This window comes from Capricornis sumatraensis, chromosome 12 (genome assembly GCF_032405125.1).
Source record: "Capricornis sumatraensis isolate serow.1 chromosome 12, serow.2, whole genome shotgun sequence".
NCBI classification, from domain to species: domain Eukaryota; kingdom Metazoa; phylum Chordata; class Mammalia; order Artiodactyla; family Bovidae; genus Capricornis; species Capricornis sumatraensis.
The window spans coordinates 86,392,578-86,418,413 of record NC_091080.1 but is presented as its reverse complement, the minus strand read 5'-3'; the positions used below and the strand labels follow the sequence as shown (position 1 = coordinate 86,418,413).

General features: G+C 41.9%; 1 protein-coding gene across 3 annotated transcripts in view; it reads left to right on the top strand.

Annotated features, from left to right (window-relative positions):
• The window catches only part of FGF14 (fibroblast growth factor 14), a 645,238-nt gene that overhangs the window by 467,645 nt on the left and 151,757 nt on the right, over positions 1-25,836 (top strand). The window contains exon 1 of one of the 3 annotated variants that reach the window (XM_068984461.1): positions 14,027-14,219. The exons of the other annotated variants lie outside the window; for them this stretch is intronic. Within the exon in view, the coding sequence (XP_068840562.1) occupies positions 14,027-14,219 (193 nt within the window). Of the gene's footprint in view, positions 1-14,026; positions 14,220-25,836 lie in introns of those variants that run through there. 3 annotated transcript variants of the gene reach the window in all.

The following is a 25,836-nucleotide window of genomic DNA, read 5'->3' as shown; positions in this document are numbered from 1 at the left end:
GAAACCCCATAGTGTAAAGTCATGTCAAATTGCTGTCTCCAGTTTATACTCAAAAATCCCCGAGATGAACAAATCTGAGACTTGTCCTGCTAGAACTAAACCTCTGGAGAGGCCCACTAAGCCCATTTTATGGGCTTCCCAGGTGGCACTCAACATTCAGAAAACTAAGATCATGGCATCTGGTCCCATCACTTCATGGCAAATAGATGGGGAAACAATGGAAACAGTGACAGACTTTATCTTTGGGGGCTCCAAAATCACTGCAGATGGTGACTGCAGCCATGAAATTAAAAGACACTTGCTCCTTGGAAGAAAAGTTATGAGCAACCTAGACAACATATTAAAAAGCTGAGACATTATTTTGCTTTGACAGACCAACAAACATCTGTCTAGTCAAGGCTATGGTTTTTCCAGTGGTCATGTATGGATGTGGGAGTTGGACTATAAAGAAAGCTGAGTGCCAAAGAACTGATGCTTTTGAACTGTGGTGTTGGAGAAGACTCTTGAGAGTCCCTTGGACTGCAAGGAGATCCAATCAGTCCATTCTGAAGGAGATCAGTCCTGGGTGTTCATTGAAAGGACTGATGCTGAAGCTGAAACTCCAATATTTTGGCCACCTGCTGTGAAGAATTGACTGGTTAGAAAAGACCCTGATGCTGGGAAAGATTGAAGGTGGGAGGAGAGGGGGTTAGTTGCCAGGGTCCAGCCCCAGTGGATCCAGGATGATTCGAAGGTGGGGACGGAATCGGCGTCCTGGAAAAAACGTATTTAATTACAGATATATAGAGAGATTAGAAACGGATAGTGTAGTAGGAAAATTAGTGGAGAAAAAGAGGCTGAATAATTGGTTTACATGGAATGCCCATCACCACCTACGTACGCCACAGGTGTCTTTCCATTCTCCTGAAGGAGAGGAGGCACTGAGGCCTCCCCAGTCCGATCTCAGAAGCCCAGGCAGAATTAGCAGGCTTGGTGAGTACCCACATTTCAGATGGGAATTCAGCCAGGAGAGCACGGAGCAAGAAAGAAACGACATGGGAGAATCAGTTTTTCCAGAAACTGATCCGATTTCTTTATTTTTTAAGGTTTGTTTATATACCTTTTTGTTATACATAGGGATGAATACAGAGTCACGTGGGGGTCAGCAGACTTGACCCTTGTCACAATCAGGTGCTTCATATACAATTATACAAAGGTTTTATGGGTTTTTACATCATCTTCTAGCCATGAGGTCTGCTGACATTTTATGGCCCTTTCTGATACCGGTCAGTTAACCAGAAAACTTCTTTTTCCAGGGGTGATTTTTTCTTAAATCAGGCGCCACCCTCCAAATAAAGTTGCATTCCTGTAGGGTGAGAGTGTAGTGAGTTACAATCAAGAAAGGAATTTACTTAACCTAAGGTTTAACATGATTAATCTTAAAGGTTAATACTTATTTCTCCTATATGCTAGTTATATTCATTATAAGGGCAGGAATATGGAGATTTAGCAGCAAATATTGACTCAACAAATGTAAACCCTTCACCAATGTTCCCCTTAAGATCTATTTTGTCTTAAGATAGTGATAAAGTTACATTTTTACATAGCATAGTGATTTATAGTGATTTATAACAAAGTACAGTGATCTATAACAAAAGAGAAAATTCATTAACTCAAAAAGTCTAGTATTGCTAACGTCAAAAAACTACTATATTTCCTTTTCTATATTCCAAATACATTGATTAATATATTCCCAGGTGCCTAAGGATATGGAGGCCTGATGGCAATCATTGACTCATCAATGAAAAAAGCCCTATGCTAATACTCCAAACTCTCTGTGCTGTTTATGGTTGAGAGGTTGTCACACAAACTAGTCTGTCAGCAGAGAGGTTTGACCTGAGACAGCCTTGTCACACCCAGGGCAGGGAATTAGCAGTAATTATTGGCACAACAAATGAAGAAAAAAACCCTTCACCAATATAATTCCTAATCAACCCACTAATACTATACTAATGATCTTCTAACTTCTCAAAAGACTCTGTATTTAGAAAGTTTTAAAACATCCCGTTCCTCTCACAGTTGGGAGGCTGTAAACAATCACATGCGGCTGGACGAGCCTGATCAGGCAGGCCAGAGAACCTTCAGAGTTCGTAAGTTGAAACACTCTTGTCACGCCCAGGAATTTTTATTAACTGGAGCTACAAGTTAACACCTTCTCTGAGAGAAATGGTTATGGGGGAGAGCTCCCCATAAAGTACTCTGGTTTTGGGGGTAGATGCTCAGGAACAGGCGGTTTCCTGAGGCTTGATCATGTCTTTGCGTATGCCAAGCTTCCTTCCTCATGGCCTTTGCCATGAGCGGAGTTGCTCACGCTGGCTCCCAACAGAAGACAGAGGATGAGATGGTTGGATGGCATCACCAACTCAATGGACATGAGTTTGAGTAAGCTCTGGGAGTTGGTGATGGACAGGGAGGCCTGGCATGCTACAGTCCATGGGGTTGCAAATAGTGGGACACAACTGAGCTGAACTGAACAGGCGGCACTAGTGGTAAAGCACCCGCATGCCAGTGCAGGAGACATAAGAGACATGGGTTCAATCCCTGAGTTGGGAAGATCCCCTGGAGGAGGGCATGACATCCCATTCCAGTATTCTTGCCTGGAGAATCTCATGGACAGAGGAATCTGGTGGGCTGCAGTTCATAGGGTCACAAAGAGTAGGACAAAACCGAGTGACTTAGCACAGGGGGAGATGCACAGAGGTCTGTGAGCACGGCTAGAGTTCTCTCCTCTTTAGCCCAAGTGGCTGCACTAGTTAAGCATCTGGGGAAGGCATAATTCTGCCTGGACCCTTTATCTCTGTTCATTGGGAAGAGATCCATGTGTTGATATGTGTCAGTGTTTCAAAATTATATATATTTGTCTTCAAAGTAGAATGGCCACTATTTCAGAGTGACAGCTAAAGAATTCTTGCAAGCATCGGGTCCTCTCATCTTTAGAAACTAGCTTCAAGTCTCTGTAGAGACTCAGAGGAAAATAAAGTGAGTGACAATATAAAAATCAGGGAAAGGGCACAAGATTGAGCTAAGAGGCATTTAGAGAATAAGAGAACAGAATTTGTCAGTTTAAAACTCTCCATGATGTTCTGCCTGAAGTTACTCTTTTTCTCTGAAATTCCTTCCTCTGTGCATATCAAACTCACTGAAAAATTTCTGAGTTCCTTTAAAAATCTTTGACTTGAATGATACCCTTCATTTGCAGTCAGTGTCAAATCCCCAGGGAACGCAAATTCTTACCTAAGGAGCTAGTCTAAATTTCTAAAAGGAAATAGCAATTATCTACTACCCCTACAGCTAAATAAAAATGAAAATGGAATGGGGAAAAGGAAAAAAAAAAGATTTTCTGAATCTATTGCCTTCACTTGATGATCGCCTCAGGCCCTAAATCTCATCTTGCACTGCATCACATGTCTAGCTTTAGTTTTATTCAGCTCCTTTCTATGGTCCTAAATCTCAATGAAAGGCATGTTGTAAACTCAAGAAATTTAATTCTTCATGGATTTATGTGGGACTCGGAAAATGCATCCGCACAACCCACAGGGGAACAAAATGGCTCTGTTCCTGCAACATCTGAGAGTTGCTATGCTTTTTTTTCTTTCCTGAGAGATGCAATAATTAAAGTCATAAGACATTCAGGTAAGCAGGTGGTATCAGAGAAGCCCAGCGAATAACAAGACATCATTCTGAACAGGGACTAAAGGAACAGGGCTGCAGGAGCCAGCGCTAGTCAGATTCAATCAAGTAAACAGCTGGTGTTTTTTAAAAAAATTTTTGTTTGTATGAAACAGTGCTCTCATTTAAAACCTGGCCTTCTGGAGCAGCTATCTTGTCCATAGCTGTGAAGTTGGGGTGTGATTATCAAATGGTAGGCAGGGCTCTGTTTCCACGTGCTTTAGATGGAGTGTAGGCATGGCGACATGATGTGAAGAGCCAACTCATTGGGAAAGACCCGGACGCTGGGAAAAGTTGAAGGCAAAAGGAGAAGGGGGCAGCAGAGGATGAGATGGTTAGACAGCATCAGCGACTCAATGGACATGAGTTTGAGCAAACTCCAGATGATAGTGAAGGACAAAGGTGCCTGCTGTCGATGGAGTTGCAGAATCAGACATCACTTAGTGACTAAATGACTACAACAAGGCATGCTGGGCTGAATAATACACTCCCCAAAGATGTCCGAGTCCTTATCACTAGTCGTCTAACTGTGAATGTGTTTACATGGTAAAAGAGACTTAGCAGATATGATTAAGTTAAAGATGTTGAAATGGGCGATGATCCGGGTTATCTGGGTGAGCCTGAGGTCATCACTAGGGCACGACTGAGTGACTGAACTGAACTGATCTCTTGAGTTTAAAGAGTTTCTAGAGACATGTAGATATACTAGTTTCTGATGGACTTCCAGGTCATGTAGTGAAAGTGTATGAACTTTGATACACTGGCTTTTGCATCGGTTGCATCTTCTCAGTCACTAAACTGTGGCAAAAAAAATGAAAGCAAATTTTGCTGTAAAATGATTTTTTTTTAACCAGAAGAAATACACCCAAGTTTTCATGTCAAGATTCAGTTCAGTTCAGTTCAGTCGCTCAGTCGTGTCCGACTCTTTGCGACCCCATGAATCGCAGCATGCCAGGCCTCCCTGTCCATCACCAACTCCCGGAGTTCATTCAGACTCGCGTCCATCAAGTCAGTGATGCCATCCAGCCATTGATTAGAGGTGATTTTATTTATCATTTATTTTTATATTCCAATTTTTAATGAGTACGTATTACTTTTATAGTCAGCAATGTAGTATTGGATGCTGTGTGCTCATTCCTTCTCTGTCTCCATCTACAGTTGTGATTTTTATTCCTGCTTTGGATGCAGGTCATTTTGAGAACTGGATGAATTCTGTGCATCTGTGAACCCAGGTTCCATAAACATGCACATGGGTATGCTTAGTCACTCAGTCATGTCTGACCCTTTGCGACCCCATGGACCCCATGGGGTGCACCAGGCTCCTCTGTCCATGGAATTCTCCAGACAAGAAAACTGGAGTGGGTTGCCGTGCCCTCCTCCAGGGGATCTTCCCCACCCAGGGATCAAATCCAGGTCTCCCACATTCCAGATGGATTCTTTACCCCCTGAGTCACCTGGGAAGCCACCCCCAAAATGTATATGGCCACCATTCTTTTACCTTTAGTACAAAATTCATGGGGAATCACAGATAATCTAAATCCAAGGTAGCTTGTTAGGAAAAGGATATACTTAAGATCTGTTTCTTTCTTTCTAGCACTGTAAACATAACAGTCATTTAACATCTGTGAGGCTTAATATTTCCCCTAAACAGAGATCATGACACCCACTTCAGTACATGTAAAGGTTCTTCACAGACTATTACACAAATATTACTTGGGTGTTTTATAAATTGAGAGAGACATACTCTCAATTTGTGTTCAAAGAATTATGACCTAAACCTACATTCTAATTTATTCCTAATTTCCATTTCACTGTTATTGAAAAAAAATTTCAAAACTGAAATCACATAGATATGGTCTACACTCTTGGGGTGGTGATGAAAATAGTATTTTGAGATTCTTAAACTGGGAGTTTGCAAGTCACTTGTGTTCAGAAATCCCTGATGCTTTCTGATGATCTTTACCAGCATCAGGAATTCAGACATGCGTGTGGGCCCATGCATGTGTAGGCATGCGTGTACACGTGTGTACAGGTGCACATGTTCATATTTGTGTTTAGCCCATATATTACTAAACACAAATATAAACATGTGCATCTGTGCACATATATTACTGGGCTTCCCTGGTGGATCAGCTGGTAAAGAATCCTCCTGCAATGCAGGAGACCTGGGTTCAATCGCTGGGTTGGGAAGATCCCCTGGAAAAGAGAACAGCTACCCACTCCACTATTCTGGCCTGGAGAATTCCATGGACTGTATAGTCCATGGGATCACAAAAAGTCAGACATGACTGAATGACTTTTACTCACATTTATTACTACATACAAAGAACATAATTAACTTAGAACCGTTCACAGCAATGGAAGAGACCATTGTAGTAATCATTGAATAGAAATTGGTTACAATGTAATACTCTGATAAGGTTATATCATATGTGCACACAGACTCTTATGCACTGACAATATAAATTCAAGTTCATTTCTCATTTTTTTAAAACTGAATAATATTTTTTTCTGTTGAAATATTTAATAGTCTTTTCAAAAACCCAGTTCACTGGTTAATGGTTAAATTGATGTTATTAGAGTGAGGAAGCATAAGTCAATACTTTCAGTTCTGAAATGAATGCTATGTATGCTTCAGGTTCATTTTAATATAGGATACTGGAAACCACTGAGACTATTTTTACAGCGTATTAGTCAGATTTAAAAAATACATTAGATTTATAAAGCTAAGCCATCTGCTCATATCAATCTGGTATTGCTTCTATAGTGAAGAATGTTCAAAAGTTTTCAGTACCAATAGTTTCCACTTTTTCTTTATTGAGTCAAAATATTAAGCAACAATAAAGTGCCTTCCAGGTTTTTTTAACTGATGGAAATCTGTTCCCTACTAGAAATAAATATACCCAGCAAAATTAATCAAGGAGGCTATTATAACATTAATGTAATCAATTACTCCTTGAAATCTAATTTAAAACACTTTAACATTCATTTAGGTTATTTTTTAAATCTAAAATAAAGATCAATAATACTATCACAGAAAAAATAAGACTTTGAACTTGAACTGTAATGAATGGATACACACCATTCTTAATTAATTAACTACCTGAAATTGTGTCCCAAGTGCATCTTAACATTACTTTTTGATGTTCTTCCAAATGAGTGAAAACAAAAAAGGGTCATTAGTGTTGACTAAATTCTCAGAATTATCTCACACATTTTCAAATAGAACCTATTTAATCCAGAATAAAGAATAAAAACATAAATGCCGATATATCCTTTATGACCTACCCAAGCTCACCCCAAATTAATTTATGATAATTTATTTGTGAAACAGTGTTGGGCCCTCGTATTTTATCCTTAACTTTAAATGGTTCACAAGTGATTGACATTCCAAGCAAACCATGTGAAAAAATGGAGTGAGTCAATTATTGTGTGGAGATGATCAAATAAGTAAGCAGAGAATATTTGAGGAATATTTGTTTCTACCCTAACCAGCCTTCCAGTTCAGACCCACTGGGAGATAAGGGAATTAAGACAACAATGACAATAATGAAACTAATCTGAACACAGGTTCCCTGAAGCACTTAAAATCTTTTTTAATCCAAAGTTGTAAGATGTTTCTAAGCAAAATACAGAGCATGACACAGTTAATAAGGGTAGAACTCCCATTTGTAGACTTACATAGTGCCATTATATCCTATTTCATTGGTTCTACCTTGCAAATATTTTTTGTATAAACATCTCTGAAATTGATATACACCTTGTGGTTTATGACATGATACGGTTTAATGAAATTTATTTTCTTTGGTACTTAAATGATGCTTCTTAAAGTCAATAATTTCTTAGGTCTGGTGAATTTGGTCACATAGAAATGGTGTCTGTGGCTGTGGCATGTATGAATAAAACATAGGCAGATTATCAGTTAGTGAAAATAAGAAGGGTTTGCATTTAATAGTGACATCAGTATCGCAAAATATATTTTTAGACTTTTTTGTTTATTTGAAGTTGAGATAATGTACTTGTTTTTCGTAAACCATACAAAAACATATATTTAAACAACTTAGTCAACAAAATAACTTAGAATATAACAAAAACTCTGAAGGCAAGGGGGGAAAGTCTCTTTCAATAATGAAATCAGTGTCAATAAGCCTGTTCTTTTTTATATACTCTCCTCCCTTAGACTTTATTTAGTTTTATATTTATAGATGATTCTAACCTATATTTCATCTAGCTTCCAATGATTGATTTGATGTAACAAGTTTGAAAATGGGGGATATTGTCAATTGGCAAATGGAACACAGAACTTCCCAGGTGGCTCGGTAGTAAAGAGCCCGCCTACCAAGCAGAAGGTTCGGGTTCCATCCCTGGGTCTGGAAGATACCCTGGAGAAGGAAATGACAACCCACTCCAGTGTTCTTGCCTGGGAAATCCCATGGATTGAGGAGCCTGGCGGGCTGCAGTTCCTGAAGCTGGGTTGTGAAGACTCAGGTGACATAGCTACGAAAGGACAACCTGAAAGGAGCAGCCAGGGTGTTGGCGGGGATGAGTCACAGAGATCAGTAGTGTTGTCCTCTCCAATTCCAGCGGAATCTGCCTCACACCCTACAGTAAGCCCTGGGAATCACAGCTGGAATTTAGAACTCAAACTACATGTCACGTTAAGTGAAGCCTAAGTGATATAGAAAATGTGAAGACCTCTCCGTGTATCCTATTTATGAGGTTGAGGTTGTATATATTCCAAATGGAATTTTAGATTTCTTGGTGCTTAAACAGATCAAACATCCTGGGGTAATTTGTCCTTGACAGACTGGGCTAAGCGAGATTTTCTGTTCCTCTTATTTGGTATTAACTGTTTGGCTGTCTATGTATCCAACTTCTTAATTCTTTAAGCACCTACTTTGCCTTGTGCCATTTTAAGCGGTGGACATGTGGCGGTTGACAAATGAGGCACAAAATACATTCCCTCTTATATTTGTGTTTGAAGACAGCAAGATAGTCCAAATAAATAAGATACATATTAAAATACATATATAAAAATGCATAGAATTTTTTAAAGTTGTAAGTGCTCTGTAGAAGGAAGAAGGGATTGACTGTGTGGCAGTTGCTATTTTAGCTAGATTTGTAAGAGAAGATCTCAACTGGGATGATAATCAGTGAGCAAAATTTTGAAGGGGGTGAGTGAATCAAATGGAAGAGCCAGCATGGAAACCCTTCCATAGCAGCATGCCAGGTGGGTTGAGGAACAGCCACTGGTGAATGAAGAGAGAAGCAGAGATGACAGCAGATAGCAAACGAAGGTTGATGAGGGATACAAATCATCTGGAGCATTGTAGACGCTGTGACGACTTTGGTTTCACAAAGTGTAGGTGTAGGATTGTGAACTGAGACATAAAATAATAGGATTTGTACCTTTAACACTTTGGCCACAGTGTTGAGGGCATATTAAAGATCAAGGGTGAATCCTAAGGGACCAGTCAGGTCGCTACTGTACCAGTTCAATAGATGATGGTGACAGGTCGCAACATAGACAGTGGCAAGTGATCATATTGTAGCTCTATTTTGATGATAGGGTGAATGCATTTTGCTGAGGAATTGCATAAAGGTCCTGAAGAAAGAAATGAGCTTAGTACAATGCCCAAGTTTTGGGCCAGAAGAACAAGCAGAAGGCAGATATCATTGCAGAGATGGGGGGCACTGTAAAGCAGGTTAGAGAAAGGAAAGTGAGAGTGTAATCTTGGCCAAGTTAAGCCTGAGATGCCTATCAGACATCTTCATAGAAATTTCAAGGTAGGACTTGGTCATTGAGGAAATGAAGACCCGAGTAATGAGGATTTAAGGAATTACCGAGAGCTATCAGGCATTGAATTTGGGAAGATCTCCTGGAGAAGGAAATGGCAACCCACTCCAGTATTCTTTCCTGAAGAATCCCATGGACAGAGGAGCCTGGTGGGCTACCGTCCATGGGGTCACAAAGAGTCAGACACGACTGAGCAGCTGAGCACATTGAGTTTGCACTGCTGTGTTTTATACACACGTTCTCCTTTAATCCTCATAGTGACCTTATTGCATTATTATGACTATTTTACAGCAAAGGAGACTGAAACAGGTTTAGAAGAATCACTCAAGGGTGCAGAGTAGAGTCTTCGTTTGCTTTACTCCAATTGTGATTTTAGCTACTGTTTTATATTGCCAAGGGGAATGTGGGCAAGAGGCAATAAAAATGTTCCAGGCAGAAGGAACAACCTATGCAAAGTAGAAGAGCCAAAGGGAACCTGGCATCTTCTGGAGACTTGTGAGCACAGGGAAGTACTTGGTAATCAGCTTCCAATGAACTAACGCTTGTGTGATACTTTGCAGTGTTAGAATTGTTTTCTCGTGGGCACACGAGTTGCTCTCTGTGAGGCAGGGAAATGTTTTTATTATCACTATTCAACGAGTGGGGAAAGAGGCTTACAGAGCTAAGTTCATAAATTTGGTCAATTGTGAACTTCTTTTGACCTTGAACTTCTTTTCCCAAAACTTAGAATAATTTTTACATTTCTGAGTACTTAAATCATTTTTTGTGTACCTATTTAGGAGGTGGAGAAGTATACACGAGGTTACATATATTTTGACACCAAAAAGCCATGGAAATTGGAACAGAATTTCCCAAATAGAAATAAGTGATCTGAAAGACAATGAAAATAATAGCTGTCATTTTTAAGCACCGAGGATGTTACCAGACACTGGACAAGGATCTTTACAATTGTTTATTAATTTTAATCTCACAAGAACTGAAAAGGAGATTTCATTATCATCTCAGTTTTAGAAATAAGGAAACTGAGGCTGAAGGAGAATAAAGCAACTCGCTTGAGATCTTTATACAGGCAGGATGGAGCAGAGGCAAGAAATGAACGCGGCTGTCTGAAATCAGAGTTCAGACTCCTGGCAGGTTGGTCAGGAGGCATTGCTGTCTCGGCAGTACTTTATTGTTTGCCTTTGTAAAGTCAAATGTGAAATTAGTGACACCAAGGAGGTCCTCATGAGTGTGAAATTATTTTCTGAATCACAGCAAGGTATGGATTTGTGTTCACCTGTCCTGAACGGTTTTCACCCTGTTTTTTTTTTTTTTGCACATGCTTTTATCACAGTTTAAGACAGCAGATGGCTCTCTTGCGTTTTTTTTTTTTTTCCATTACCTCCATCTGTAAACAACTAAACAGTGTTTTGGGGAGGTGAAAAGGAAAGCGCATGGATTAGGCGAAAAGACCGGGATTCTCCCAATGCTGCCCCCAACCCATGCTCCGCTAAGACAGGAAACCACACAAGATAGAAATGTCCCCGTTTAAGGCTTGTGAAATCCACAATCCTGCGTAGATGCCCTGAGACTGAGGAGTCCGCTGCGCCAGGGGTCGGAATGCATCAGGAAAAAAAGAATATTTCTCGGTTATCAAAAAGCTGAAAGGCTTTGTGCTCCAAGGTGGGTTATTAATGCCAGTGGAAGCAGTGAGGATTAATTTCCTTCCCGCCTTGGGTGGCGCGGGGTGGGGAGTGGAAAGCTGCTTTTAAGGTAGAGCATCAGAGGCGCTCCCACGCTCAGGGAACTTGCTTCCTGGCTCAGCGCTAAGGCTGGGCAGAATCTCTGTCCGCGGTGCTGAATCGCACCCTTGTCTGGAGGTGGCTGGCGTTGAAGGGAGGGGGTCTAAAGAAACCAAAACACCAACCTTCCCTTGGATTATACAATCCAGAGACTTGTAGAGAAGACTGAATTATAAGAAAAAGCCTGGAAAGAAAATAATTAACACAACTCTAATAATAAGCTTTTCTGTTCTAGTTATTATACGAGACACATTTATTACAAGGATTTAAAAAAAAACTTTCAAAGCGAACTGGTTTATGTTGTTTGGGGCAATTGTACTATATTTAAAAGGTTACTATACTTAACATTTTGCTTCTTTGAAAAACTCATTACTATAAATATGTTTGCTTTAATTGTAAAGTCACTAGGAAATTGCAATTTCCTTTACTTTTCCTATCTCATAGCTGGTTAAGGATGCAAATCTCTGGAAGAATTCCTCATGCATATTCCTTTTAATAATCATGGCTATTAGATAGATTTCATATGTGCATAAAACTCAGTAAGGTAGGGAAAGTCAGCTTACAGAATATGTTCTTTAATGTTAAACATTAGTACATTATCCTAAAACCAATTTGATCTGCATTGGACTGAAATCTACATACTCCTTCTAGATTAAATTCTCTTCCTCTGAAGAGACTTGTTAGTAAATATGTTGTAAATACAACGAGAAACAGCTGAGCAGTAATTGCTTCCGTGGTGAGACTGTGGGTAAGTTCTTCCATAGAACAGAAGGTGTCTAGCCTCCTTGTCATCAGCCCTTGTCTGAACTTCTCCCACTTGCCTGGTTGCAGGTCTGCGTGGTACTTTACCGCCTATTCCTGAGACAAAGTGTGTGTTGGTTCAGAACTGCTCCCAGGCTGCGTGCTGTCCTCTTCCCGGCTCTAAAAGCAGCCACCAGAGAAGCGATTGTTACAAGCAGTAATTACCAAATGAGTTTTCTTTCCTCATTCTTCACACCCGATTGTGAGACGTCTAGTTTGCCCATTTCTTTTCTTTGCCTTCCTGGAATGACAGGCAGCCTAAAGGAAGGAGGGAAAGGTGAGAAACCACAGGAGCACGAGCTACTCCTAGTTCTAACGCTCCGAGTGTATCCTAGAAACCATGGATCTGCGTTCACCCAGGCGTGAATTGTTTCTCTCCCAACCTCCTTTTCTGGGGCGCCCTCCACTTGCTCCCCTCCTCCTGGGCCTTCATATTTCGCCCGTCCAACACGGAACTGCTGTTGGGACACAGACAGGAAATCAGCGAGACTAGGCAGCAGCTGTTGTGTTTGAATGTCAGACACAGTTCATCCGCTTTGCTCCCTGGCTCTCTACTCAGGGACACCAGCTCTAATTGGAGTGTCCCTCGGTCTGGCTGCTTTCTCTTGTTACTGGGATACTGTGTCACCCTCCCCGCCCTTAATACTCTGCACTGACTTCTTCAATGTTCCGTCGCCGCTGCTGTTCCGTAGCAGCTACAGCTGCAGCCATCTCTTCCTCCGAGTGCTGCAGAGCACATTTGAGAAGGGGATGGGGGTGGTGAGGTGGGGTCTTCTCCCCTCCCCTCCTCCCTCCTTCTTGCTCTGCTACGGTTTCAGGATGGCAAGCCTACTTCTCCCGGCAGCTAGCCGAAGGGAGAGTCCGGCGAGTCTGGGTGGATTAGGTCGGGAGTGGAGACGCCTCCCTTCTCAGGACACATTCGCCTCCCTCCCAAGCTCCCTCCTCCCCTCTCCTCCTTCCCGGGGTGGAGAGGCTCCGGAGCTGGAAGGATTAGCCAGGAGGGCGGAAACCACCTCGCGTTCCAGCCGCTCCCGCGAGTTTCCGTGGACCAGGAGGCACGTTAAGATCCAGAAACCCTCGCTAAGCCCTGGGAGCCCCGAACACCTGCGAGTTTTCATCCAAGAAAAAGCGCGCTGATCATTCCTTCAATTCCACCTGCTTTGGTTCAGCCTCTTAGGACCCCACCCCCCTGCCACCCATTTTGGGCTTTCTTTTATATGATTATTAATATTTTTAAAGTCATCCTTGTATCTCCCCTTTTTCCCCCCCTTTTTTTCTGAAGACTGACCTAGGAGGGGAGGGGGGGACGGGAGGGGAGTGGAGTGGGGTGGGAACGAAGCGCTCTGATTAGAGATCTCCTGGGAGAAGATTGCTCTCTCCAGATGCTGATTTCCAAAGCACTTGACAATCACCGGCAGAATCCGCGAGCGGGCAGCGGCGGCGGCACCGGCCGGGGGGCAGCTCGAGTCAGGCGCTGAATCCTGCCCGGCGCGCCCTGGACGCACCGACGCGGAGACCCTGCGGGCGCCTCTCCTCCACTCCTTGCCCTGGAAGAAGGCGGCCAGCTCGCCCTCGCGCCCGAGAGGCGGGACGCACAGCGAGGCCGCGCGAGTGGCGGCGGCTGCCCGTCGGAGAGAGGGCTCGGGCTGCACGCGGGGTGACCGGCGGCGCCCGCAGCCCCGAGCCCCACTCCCGGCTCCGACGCGGCCGCCACCTCGGGCTCCCGCCGCGCCCAGGGCGCGTTTGCGCGCCGGGCCCCGCACTCCGCGGAGAGGGCGATGGGTCCTAGTGGGGACTGAGCGCCCCTGCGCCCTGTCCCCAGCCCTCCTCTCCGCCTCCCCGAGGGCGAGCCGCCGTCTGCGTCTCCCCGTCCCTCTCCGGGGTCCCTCGGCTCCCTTCCCTCCGTGCCTCCCTCCTCCGGACCCGGGCCGGGGCCACCATGGCCGCGGCCATCGCCAGCGGCTTGATCCGCCAGAAGCGGCAGGCGCGGGAGCAGCACTGGGACCGGCCGTCCGCCAGCAGGAGGCGGAGCAGCCCCAGCAAGAACCGCGGGCTCTGCAATGGTAACCTGGTGGACATCTTCTCCAAAGTTCGCATCTTCGGCCTCAAGAAGCGCAGATTGCGGCGCCAAGGTCTGTGCAGGGGGTCCCTGTCGGGAGGCGCGCCCTCGGCCCTCTCCCATCTCCCAGCCTGTGTGGGGCCTTTTTGGGTTCCCCTCCCGCCCTCGATCTCTCATCTCACCCCTGCACCCCCCCCTCCTCTCCCCTCCCAGGCAAGTCTCCCTTCCGAGCGCTCCGAGCGCCTTCCGCCCCCGGGAGCTGGGAACCGGCTCTCGGGCAACCTGTAGCCACTGAAAACTCCACCGGCCAGGCGCCCGCAGGGTGGCCCATTCCCACCGCTGTCTCTAGCTCTGCAGGCGGATGTGGGCTGACCCCCAGGGAGAGTCTCTGCTCTTTCTGGTCTTCTTCCCACTCGGGGCGCGGAGTCTGACTCCGGAATGTTGGGGCGGTGGACGGGGGATGGGGGGAGGAACCTCCCCTGACACCTCGGGGTCCTGCCGGCTGCTTCCAGTCCACTTGGAGATGCCGGAAATTTCTGGGTCTGGCCTCTCTGGGTTTCCAGGGCTCTTGGAAACCCGCTGGGCTCTCAGACCTTGGCGGAGGGTGGTGATCTCCGCCAGCTCGGCGGGGGCTGGTGCGAGAGAAGTGAGTGGGGGTGTGTTTGCTTTGGGAGCCAGCTGGGTTGAGATTTACCAGAAAGCTGCTTAGCGGGTAGCACTGGTCACTCTGAAGTCTAGGGATCGCCTCTTGGGACGAGGAGAGGGGCGCAGAGTAGGAAAAACGCATCGGAGTAGGGGGGTTGGCAAACAACCCCATACGTGGTAGTCTTGATTCAAGGACTCAAGAATTACACGAGGCGAAAGAAGCAGTTGCTATAGACAGATTGACGAGAATAGTTGCCTCATTGGACGTATTTTTCTGGAAATAACTAGTGCCCAGCAAGACCTTCTGGTGCTGCCTTTAAAATGACCAGAGTCTCAGAAGGCGACTCACCCCTGAGCTGGAGCCCAGAGGCTTTTGTTCCTTCTGCCAGTCGGCTGGGCATTCCGTTGCTAGGGGAGGTTGTTTGGCGAGCATGTGGGATGTTTCCGTGGGAGAAATGGGGATGGCTTGCTTTTCATCACTAAGTGGGCTCTGCAGGAAACACTGAAGAATGTATTTACGTTAATAGGAGTATATGTTTGCCCAGCACATTATATTCCCGGTGCCCAGCTGTATTTATTTTAAGTTCCCTGTTGTTCCAAAGATGGGTAAGAGAAGCATATGTTTTAGGTGTGTATCTATGTGAGGGTGTGTGTATCCCACACATTTGCAGATTTATGACCAAAAGTTTCAATGCTTCTTTAAACAAAAGCTAGAACTGTATTTTTTTTAAGCCACTCCTTGTCACAGATAGAAATTGGAGTTACCAGCTCTTAGAATCAAGAAGGCAAATATCTGAGCAGGATCAGAATGGAAGGTCTAAGGTAGATAAATTATAGAGCTATAAGAGAAGAGACTTCCTGATGAGGAGTTTGGGGACAGTGATGTTTTCAGACCAGTGTTGAAGCTGTTTAAGAAAATGGACTTTAATTTTCCGCTTTAGCCTAGAGCCCTGTCCAGAAAACCTGGGTATTATAAGACCAATTGGATTGTTTTAAACGTTGTTGTTTCATGGAAGGTCATGTTATCGTGACTTAACCTGTTTGCTTCTCCCCTAATTTCATCTGAATATCTTTTAGAACCCAATTTTCACCAGCTAGAGCTCCAATTCTGCCATCTATTTGAGTAAATAAGCACATTTCTTCTAGATAGGATTATTTTAATATGAAGGATGATGAAAACTTAGTGTGTTTTCTTTAAAGGTAAACCAGTGGATTATTTTATAAATATGAACAATAAATGTTCTGAATCATAAGAGCCATGAAGAAAGGTTTGCTTTACACTTGTGAATGTTAGGATGAGGGTGAACTTTTTACCAGTGAAAAAGACATCTGAGCTGTCTATTTCAACATTTGTAACCCTGGCTACTCCCTTGACATTTGTGAGTTTCCGGTGATATGCAAGCCTCAATGATCTGCAAGAAAAATATATTTGAGGGTACTTTTGCTACCTTATTTTTGATGGAAGAATGGAAAAGAAATAAAATAGAAGGAAGTTTCATCAGGACCTTTTCTTTTATCCTTCTAATATATTTTCTATATAAAGATATATATTCTTTAGTGAAGAAAATATAGATAAACCCTTTGAGTATTAGAAAGGAATTATTTTTAATTTAAGCAAAATAAATGTTGAAACTATATTGTGTAAATTGTATATTAATATATAATTACATGGTTATATATTACTAAATATAACTATACACAATTCTTATTTAATTAAATATTTCCTCAGGAAATATTTTTAAGCATGCTTACCTTTTCCTCCTGTACTCATTCTTTGCGTAGGAACTGATCCAAGGAAATTTAAAAATTCTGATTTCTTGATTTAAAGGTATAACTTTCATGTGTGACAATTTATCGTTTTATTTGAAAATTCTTAATTTGGCAAATAGTCCTTGAATCCTTATAATGTGTCAAGTCCTGTTCTAGGACTTGTGCAGTGTTGAAAAGAGCAGACGATTCTTCTTGCATCACGGAGCTTACAGACGTGAGACAAAAAGTCACTGCAGGTAGCAAGGAACAAGTTAATAAGAAATTACAAAACTCCAGGTCCTGAAATGCACAAAGAAGGCTGAAGCAGAGAACCACGGGGCAAGGGTGGTGGGAAGGGGGACCTAGTCAGAGCCAATAGACAGGGTGGGAGACACCGACAGCTACAGGCTGAAGGCTGCCATCTGAGAAAGGGTGCAGAGGTCTGAAGAACAATGTGTGTGAAGCCCCTGAAGTGGGGATACTCTTAGCCTGTTGGGAGAAGGAGAGAAGGTGTAGAAACTTCAGGTATACTGCCATTTCTCATTACATCTGTTTTGACTGCAGTTTGCTTTTTGACACAGAAATGCAAATACATTTGACATGTTTGCCAACAAAATAAAGAATAGCTTGATATTTTGTCTTTTGGGGAAAAGTAACATACATATCTTAGATGTAGGGTTTTATTTTTAATCCTCCTTTAAGTAGTAATTTATTTAATATAAAAAGTATGACACATTTATTTATCTCCTTTGGGTCAAGCCTTACCCCCCAACTCTGATCACCTCCTGACCCCATAGAAGGTGGTTTTTGCACCAGTTGAGTTACTCCTGTAAAGGATGGTAATTTGCTAGATGGCTTAGTGGTCATGGTGGGCACCGCACTCTATCTTACCTTCCAGACTCATCTCCCTCCACCCTTGCGATAACTCTTTAGATTCCAAACATCATTCATGGTTCAACCACATGGCTTCAAATCTCTGCACTTTAGTTTGTGCTTCACTCGGCACATAATCTCTCCCTTCACCTGTTGAAATGATGCCCATTTCTTAAAGCCTGGAAAAAAATGCCAGCTTCTCTGAGATGTCTTCCCTCATTGCTGAGAAGTAAAAAGAACTCATTTTATACCTCACGATTGTTGTTTATGCCCAATAATAATTAATCCAGCACACACATTCAGTAGCTTGTGGTAGGGAGCAGTGTTTCTGTTTTCTGTATTCCTGGGCTTTCAAATCTTGGCAGTGTGTCTGCCATGCCCTGGGTACTTGTCACTGCCCTCGAATTGAATTGAAATAAGGAATGTCAATGTGTCCAAAGCTGAAAAAGTGTTTTTGGACCACGGTGCTCTAACTAGACTATTTTAGAAGTAAATATACTTTTCAAAATTTTATATCTTTTTTTTTTTTTACCTTCCCTAAGAGTACACATATAATCTATCCATTTTTAAGGAATTGGAGTGTGATTACATATTTGCAAGTTATTCTCAAGAATGCAAGAATATAACCAACCTCACTTTAAGGCTTAATTAGTTTATGAAAATAGATACTTAGAATATCTGTTGACAGTTAAAAAAAGGCACAAGGAAACCAACAATTTGCATCTAGTTTTATTATTTGGAATCTCAACAACAAAAAAAGGAAAACTGAAACAGAACCTACCTGTGATAATATATATGAACATTATATTCTGTAAGTGTTACATTTTTGTTATTAGTTTTTAAACCAAAGAAGAACTTTCATTTTTGTAGGATAATAACTTTTCAAAATCTTTGGTATAGCTAATGCAATTGTGTTTTAAAATCTATATTTCATTTTTTGGCTGTTTTCATAGGAGCAATGATATCATGTGTAATGTATTTATAGGTTTAATCAGTAATTATGTGGGTTTCTCACTAACACATTTTACCTAGCATAAATTATAGGATGTCATAAGAAACAAGGAATGAAAAATGAGCTACCGAAAATTTGTTTTCAATTTATTCTCTCATATATATACACACCTATATAGACATTTCTTTGCAACACTGTGATAAAGAAACCCATCAGCTATCCTAATAAAAGAGAAGTGGTCTTCCTTCTTACACGGTACTGTGTAAGGAAAGCCAAGCACACCCTTTCAGAAAATAATCAACAGCAAAGAGTTGTTTCAGCAAAAGTCCACCATCTTGTCTTACTGCTTCTGAGCCATCACCATTGAAAAGAAAGACAGCCTACTTATTTGGGCTCTTTAGGTCAAAATAAGGAAGGAGTATTTTTCTCCCAAAAGATCATCCTGTTTTACTTTTGGAAGTATATTTTTTTTACTTTTCTCGAATGATGTCTGTGGGACTCTTCCTACCTATCTTTTGATAATACCTGTTAACTAACTTTGATAAGCAGAGTTTTATTGCTTGTTAGTTTTATTAAGGCTAGACAAAAATCGTACATTTTCTATCTTGAAATGTCTCATTCTTTAATGAGGGCTATTCTGTCAAATGCAAGCTTTCTAAGTGAAAGATATTATGGGCATATTACTGAATTGGTACATAAAACAATTTGAAAGACTTTTTTTAATTGACCTTGCTTCCTTATGTATATTTTCTATGGATTGTTATGATTTCAGACATTCTACATTTGCTGAAAGCTTCTGAAAAGAGATTAATACCACTATGGTGCAATAAATTAGTGTTGTGATATATAAAGTGTAAGATAGCGGAGTAGGTCAGGTAAGATGCAAGTTAGGTTAAGTAAGTAAGATAGTTTCCTTTGGGTTAGGTTAGATTCGTTGCTTGAGTTGAGTTTACATATATTGAGAAAATAGTACTATTAACTGGTAAAGAAATCCTCTGACATTTCTTCAAATACAGGGTTTCAGAAGCACCAATTCTCCTCCACTCCCCTGACTAGGTCACCATTATCAGCTACAGATTTCACTTTATATTTCAAATTAGTAGAATCATTAGTGCAGCTGTTCTACATTTAGCTCCTAAATTCTGTTTTTTCTGTTAGTGATTTTAGTCTATACAGTGTTCCTATAAGAAAGCCATTTTAAAATAGACATGAACCTCCCCTCTCTTCAATGTAAAAAGGATATCTTCTAAATTTTATATACTTAATTTTAAATAATGGCAGACACTGAAAGGGAGTAGTAAATGAATTCTATTTCAATCTGATTTATCACTTTGTTCTGAAATCTAGGTTTCTTTCTAGATATAGTTTATATTAATTTCTCTCCAAATGGTCAGAAATTTTAGCCAAAAAGAACTATGCTATTTAGATAGTACAGATTGTATATGATATTTTAAATAGAGTCATTTTAGCACTCAAAGGCTAAACACATAATAATGGTAGACTCAAAAATATAAGAGACCATTTTAGGGGGTTGATGCAATTTAAAGTCAACTGCACTATGTTGACATGACTAGAAAACTAATTTAGTCATTTTATCTACAATGGTTCCAACATTCAGTTTAAGAAATTGCTATAATTTAATAATTTTATTTAAATGAATATGGTACCTTTCACTGTTTCCTAGAGCTGAAAGGCTAGCTGTAAGGCGTGGTAGTAGGCATCTAGACACCTTATATAAAAATCAATTTCTGTTACCACTTTGTTGTTCAGGAAAAAAGATTCTTTTCATAAAGCTATATTGTGTAAAATATTTTCTATGGAATATGGGTTTCACCCTATGCTTTTATGCTTCTTTGATATCAGGTTTAATAGGGACCCGTATGGTATGATGATGGGCAGCAACCACTTAAAAGTCAGTGTCTCACCAGTGCCTGACATATAGCTAACAAGCCACAGCATTTAACGAATGAATGAAAAATCCTGTATTTCTCAGAATTTATGAGTAGCAGTGGCACAGAGGGGCCGTTGAGATCAGTGAGCACATGGCAATGGCTGTAATTGACTGGAAACTTATTAATGCGTCACCAACCACCTATATGACACTCACAATGTCAGGCACTGCCCCTGAGTACCCTCTATCCTCACAGCAACCAGATGCAGTAGGTACGCTATATTATCCATTATTTGATGATACACTAAAATATTACCCAACCACCCATTTTACAAATAAGGTATCTGAAACCAAAGAAGAGAATGAGTAAATTGTCCAGGTTCACATAACGTTAAGATATGGAGCTTGGATTAAAACCTAGGTTCCAGAGTGGCTCCACGGTCCCCTCTATTAACCAGTGCCCAACATCAGGTGTCACATATTTGATTTCATTACTTCAATTAGTTGAGATTCATCACCATCTCAAAGGAAACCAAGGCTCAAAGAATCTGTGTTTTGCCAAAAGACTTGCACATAGCAAGTGACACAACCAAAATTCAAAAGCAAATTTGTCCTTCGATATCCTGTCCTTCTCGCTGCTTTCCACTCTTTCAATTCTTTACGGCGTTAGCACTAACGGCAGACGTTATTTCAAGGCCCATAGTAGAGGCGCAGCATATGTATCTGTTGATTGGATGCATGTAAAGTGAAGGGAAGTGAAAGTCACTCAGCCGTGTCCAACTCTTTGTGACCCCAAGGACTATACAGTCCATGGAATTCTCCAGGCCAGAATATTGGAGTGGGTAGCTTTTCCCTTCTCCATGAGATCTTTCCAACCCAGGGATTGAACCCAGGTCTCCCACATTGCAGGCAGATTCTTGATCAGCTGAGCCAGGAGGGAAGCCCTGAATACATGTAATAATGTGTTATTAACTTTTTAAAACTGACGGTGCAGTAAAGTTTGCCTGGAAGCAGAGATTTATTTGTGGTATTTGGGGAAAGAGACAAAAAAAATAAAAGCCATATTTTACCAAGCCATTTTTGATATAGGAATGCAGCTTTGGTTTTTCCAGCAAGTGTTTGGAAGTGACATAAGGTGATGTTATCTTCTTAATGAATTGCCACATTGACCTGAAATTCTGAAAAGGATTCATTAGGAAGGCTTTCACTAGCATGTAATGACTTTAATGGGAGGTCTTTCATTAATTTTTCATTAACTGTCTCAGATAATATATTTTTTAATATTTCTTGTGTCTGTTAAGTTATATTCCACGATAAACTGAAGCAAACCAGCAAGGTTATAGAGTCACAAATTAATCATGAAAATTTCAGACTGTTAGTAACACTGGTTCATTGTCCTTTTCTAATGAGTTCTTAGATCTTCTTCCTAATACCAATACCAGAAAAATGTAATGGAGTCAAGGCTAAAAATTGTTTGTAAATTGTATTCTGTGCTTTATAACAATTGCACACATGTGAATATTTAAATCTGGTACAGCCTTGCAAGTCTCCCTGGAGAAGGAAATGGAAGCCCACTCCAGTATTCTTACCTGGAGAATCCCATGGACAGAGGCGCTTGGCGGGCTACGGATCTATGGAGTTGTAAGAAACAGACACGACTTAGCGACTAAACCATCACCACAGCCTTCGCAAGTCTAGTTGTATGTTATTTAGGTATTTTTATTGACCTATTATGTGACTCTTCTTCTCTTGTTATCTTGCTTATTACATGGCAAAACTACGTGGTTAACCCAACTGCCCACCTACTCTGTGCCTGCGCTTACACGTCTGATTTTGGCTGATGAGAAACACGCATATGCATGGATTGGTTCTTCTTTCAGTTCATAGTCAGTAATATCAAGTGGGCTCTTGGTACATTTTTTAAAATCTATTTACACTTGAATAGACTATATTTCTTATCTTCTCTTCAAACATCTTAGACCTCTTCTCCTATCCTCTCCATCAACTGTGTTCTTGCTTGTATTTTTCTGAGAAAATAGAAATAATCGAAAATAAATTTCCATATACTCCACAACTGCTTTTACAGATCTATCTGCTGATCTACCCACTTCCCCCTTTTCCTACTGAACTTGGGAATGAACTCTTAGTGTTCCTATTTAAGGTCAAAACCTCCACAAATTGAGGGACAGAACCTTTCCCCTACTTAGGGATGAAAATCCAATATTTTCTTCTCTCTTCTGCATCATATAATTTCTGTATCCTACTATATAATTCTCATCAGTATATAAATATACTACAATGTAGTTCATCTTAGAATTTAATCTCCTGTTGATCATACATTCCTCTCTTGCTGTTAAACCAACTATCTTTTATTGGCAAAACTTAAGGTAACTTTTTTTACATTTGTGTTTTTGAATTTTTAAAATATCCTGTGAGTATGACAAAGGGCTTCTAAGATAGGGGAAATGGTAAAAGTTTTATCTATTGGGAATTCAGGAATAAATTTATAGAGTTTTCTCATTTCTTCTGGTTAGTTTCTCCAAGGGCTATGTAACCACTGAGTTCAGTGGCTATGTGAATATAGTATATTTTCTCAGGAGACTCTTGAATGTTTGATGGACAGTTGTTTTCTTCAGAATCCAACAATTTTCTCCCTTTTGAAAGGAGAAAATAGAATCTCTTGAAAATAGAATCTCATTGCTTAATGTCTTTTTATTCCAGCACATGCTTCATGGTAGCTCTTTAGATTTCTGTAAATAATTCCTGCCTAGCCTGGGCTACATTATGCCCTTTAAATATTTGTTCACGGCTTTTTATCCTCCTTACCATTTGGCCAGCTTACAATTGTTTAACTCTGTTAATCTTTCTGCATAAGTAAATGCCACCAGCAGCTTAATCGTTTCTGTAGCTTCAATTGTTCACTGATTACCTCATCCTTATTCCAGCAAATCATATCACTGTTATTTGCATGAAGAAAATTTCATGCTGAGGCCAACCTTGCCATAGAGAGCACTGAACACATCTGCTGGCTCCCTTCTCTCGGGGGCTGGGGTCGGACTTGGATGGAGGAATGGAGAGACTGAACACATCTATGCAAGGTAGAAGGATCTGTCTTGGCTTCCTACTGGACACATTAAAGGAAAACATAGGGAAACTAATCAAACCTCCGAACCTGCTGGAAGTAGGGGTGCTGTACATCCCATCTCTTACTTCTCCCAACCTCAGGATATAAGGAGCATTGTTTTTATCTTCATGGATGAGAGAAAGTGAGGTAATTTTTCCAGGGACTTCTACTTGGCAGAAGGAGTAACATCTTATGGGGGGGAAAAAACCCGAATAAGCTTTTTGGACAACCCAGATATTTGGATGCTGATCTGATTGATACAAGGTGTATATTTTTAGAAGGAACTCAGTTCAGTTCAGTTCAGTTGCTCAGTCGTGTCCGACTCTGTGATGCGACCCCATGAATCGCAGCACGCCAGGCCTCCCTGTCCATCACCAACCCCCAGAGTTCACTCAGACCCACATCCATCGAGTCAGTGATGCCATCCAGCCATCTCATCCTCTGTCGTCCCCTTCTCCTCCTGCCCCCAATCCCTCCAAGCATCAGAGTCTTTTCCAATGAGTCAACTCTTCGCATGAGGTGGCCAAAGTACTGGAGTTTCAGCTTTAGCATCATTCCCTCCAAAGAAATCCCAGGGCTGATCTCCTTCAGAATGGACTGGTTGGATCTCCTTGCAGTCCAAGGGACTCTCAAGAGTCTTCTCCAACACCACAGTTCAAAAGCATCAATTCTTTGGCACTCAGCTTTGTTCACAGTCCAACTCTCACATCCATACATGACCACTGGAAAAACCATCTAGCCTTGACTAGACGGACCTTTGTTGGCAAAGTAATGTCTCTGCTTTTCAATATGCTATCTAGGTTGGACATAACTTTTCTTCCAAGGAGAAACAGTGGATCTCAAATAATCGTAGAATCTTCACTATATTCCAGTATCTTACTAGATTCATCCTCGGGCTGAGCTAGAACGTTGAGCACAAGGTTTGCTTTGCTCTTACTGGTTCTCCGTGTTCTCTCCTGGGCGCTCCAGCCACCACTGCAACCAACAGTGTTGCATGCAGGGTAACCCTTCGCTCAGAATTGTGTCCCCAGCCCTGAGTCCATGTTTCCATCCAATGCTTGGGACACTGGGCACCAAGATGAACAGAAAGGCAGAGCCTGGATGGGTTCATTCCGTCATCCTTTAGACTTCCCTTTTAGAGGCAGCCATTCCCTGGCAGTTCAGATGGTAAAGAATCTGCCTGCAGTGCAGGAGACCCGGGTTCGATCCCTGGGTCAGGAAGAGCCCCTGGAGAAGGGAATGTCTACCCACTCCAGAATGCTTTCCTGGAAAATCCCATAGACAGAGGAGCCTGGCAAGCTAGAGTTCGTGAAGTCTCAAAGAGTTGGAGACGACTGAATGACCTAACACACACACCTCCTAGCTAGTGTGGTGATGGAAACATTTTCCTGGAAGGTTTGGAGTATTTTACATGTGTCAGACTTTTATATACTTCATCCCCAGAACTTCGCAGTTTGGAAAGTTATAAAAGTGATAAAAGTTGTTGAAGTGTCAAGAATATGTGGTTAATAAGCAAACATTTCCTCTTCCCCTGCTACTGCTGCTGGGCTGATGCAATTTGTGTCATGAGAAATGTCCTTGTACCTAAATTCTCCCACGACTATAACCATTTTACTTTCTGGATCATTCGTGGTTGTAGGGTGAAATGAAACTGAGACTATGAGCACAATAGTAAGAGCTTTTTGGCAACATCTTTATACCAACTTAGTCTAGAGGTCAACCTTGATGGCTCAGATGGTAAAGAATCTGTCTGCAGTGTGGGAGACCCAGGTTTGATCCCTGGGTCGGGAAGATCCCCTGGAGAAGGGAATAGCAACCCACTCCAGTATTCTTGCCTGGAGAAACCCCTGGACAGAGGAGCCTGGTGGGCTATAGTCCATGGAGTTGGAAAGAGTTGGACATGGGTGAGCAACGGACACTCACTTTTTTTTTCACTTAAACTTCCCATATCTACATGGTTTTTTCTTTTGCCCCATAAGCAACCGGGGATTGTACCACCAGCCATGAAGATGAAGGTGAAGTCGCTCAGTCGTGTCTGACTCTTTGCGACCCCATGGACTGTAGCCTACCAGGCTCCTCCGTCCATGGGGTTCTCCAGGCAAGAATATTGGAGTGGGTTGCCGTTTCCTTCTCCAGGGGATCTTCCCGACCCAGGGATCGAACCCAGGTCTCCTGCATTGGAGGCAGACGCTTTAACCTCTGAGCCACCAGGGAAGCTGTACTCCACACATCACACTGCCCTCCATGGTATGGTTGGTGATGGGGAGTGCGTAGACTCAGACCCTGGGCCTTGGGGCTTCTCTATACCTCTTCGGGCTGAGCAAACTCTGTCTATATACAGAGACCTCTATGCGAGGAGCAGGCCTGGCAAGTTGATTTGGAAGAATACCTTTTATTGGAATATAGTTGATTTGCAATGTGGTGTTACTTTCTGTTGTACAGCAAAGTGAATCAGT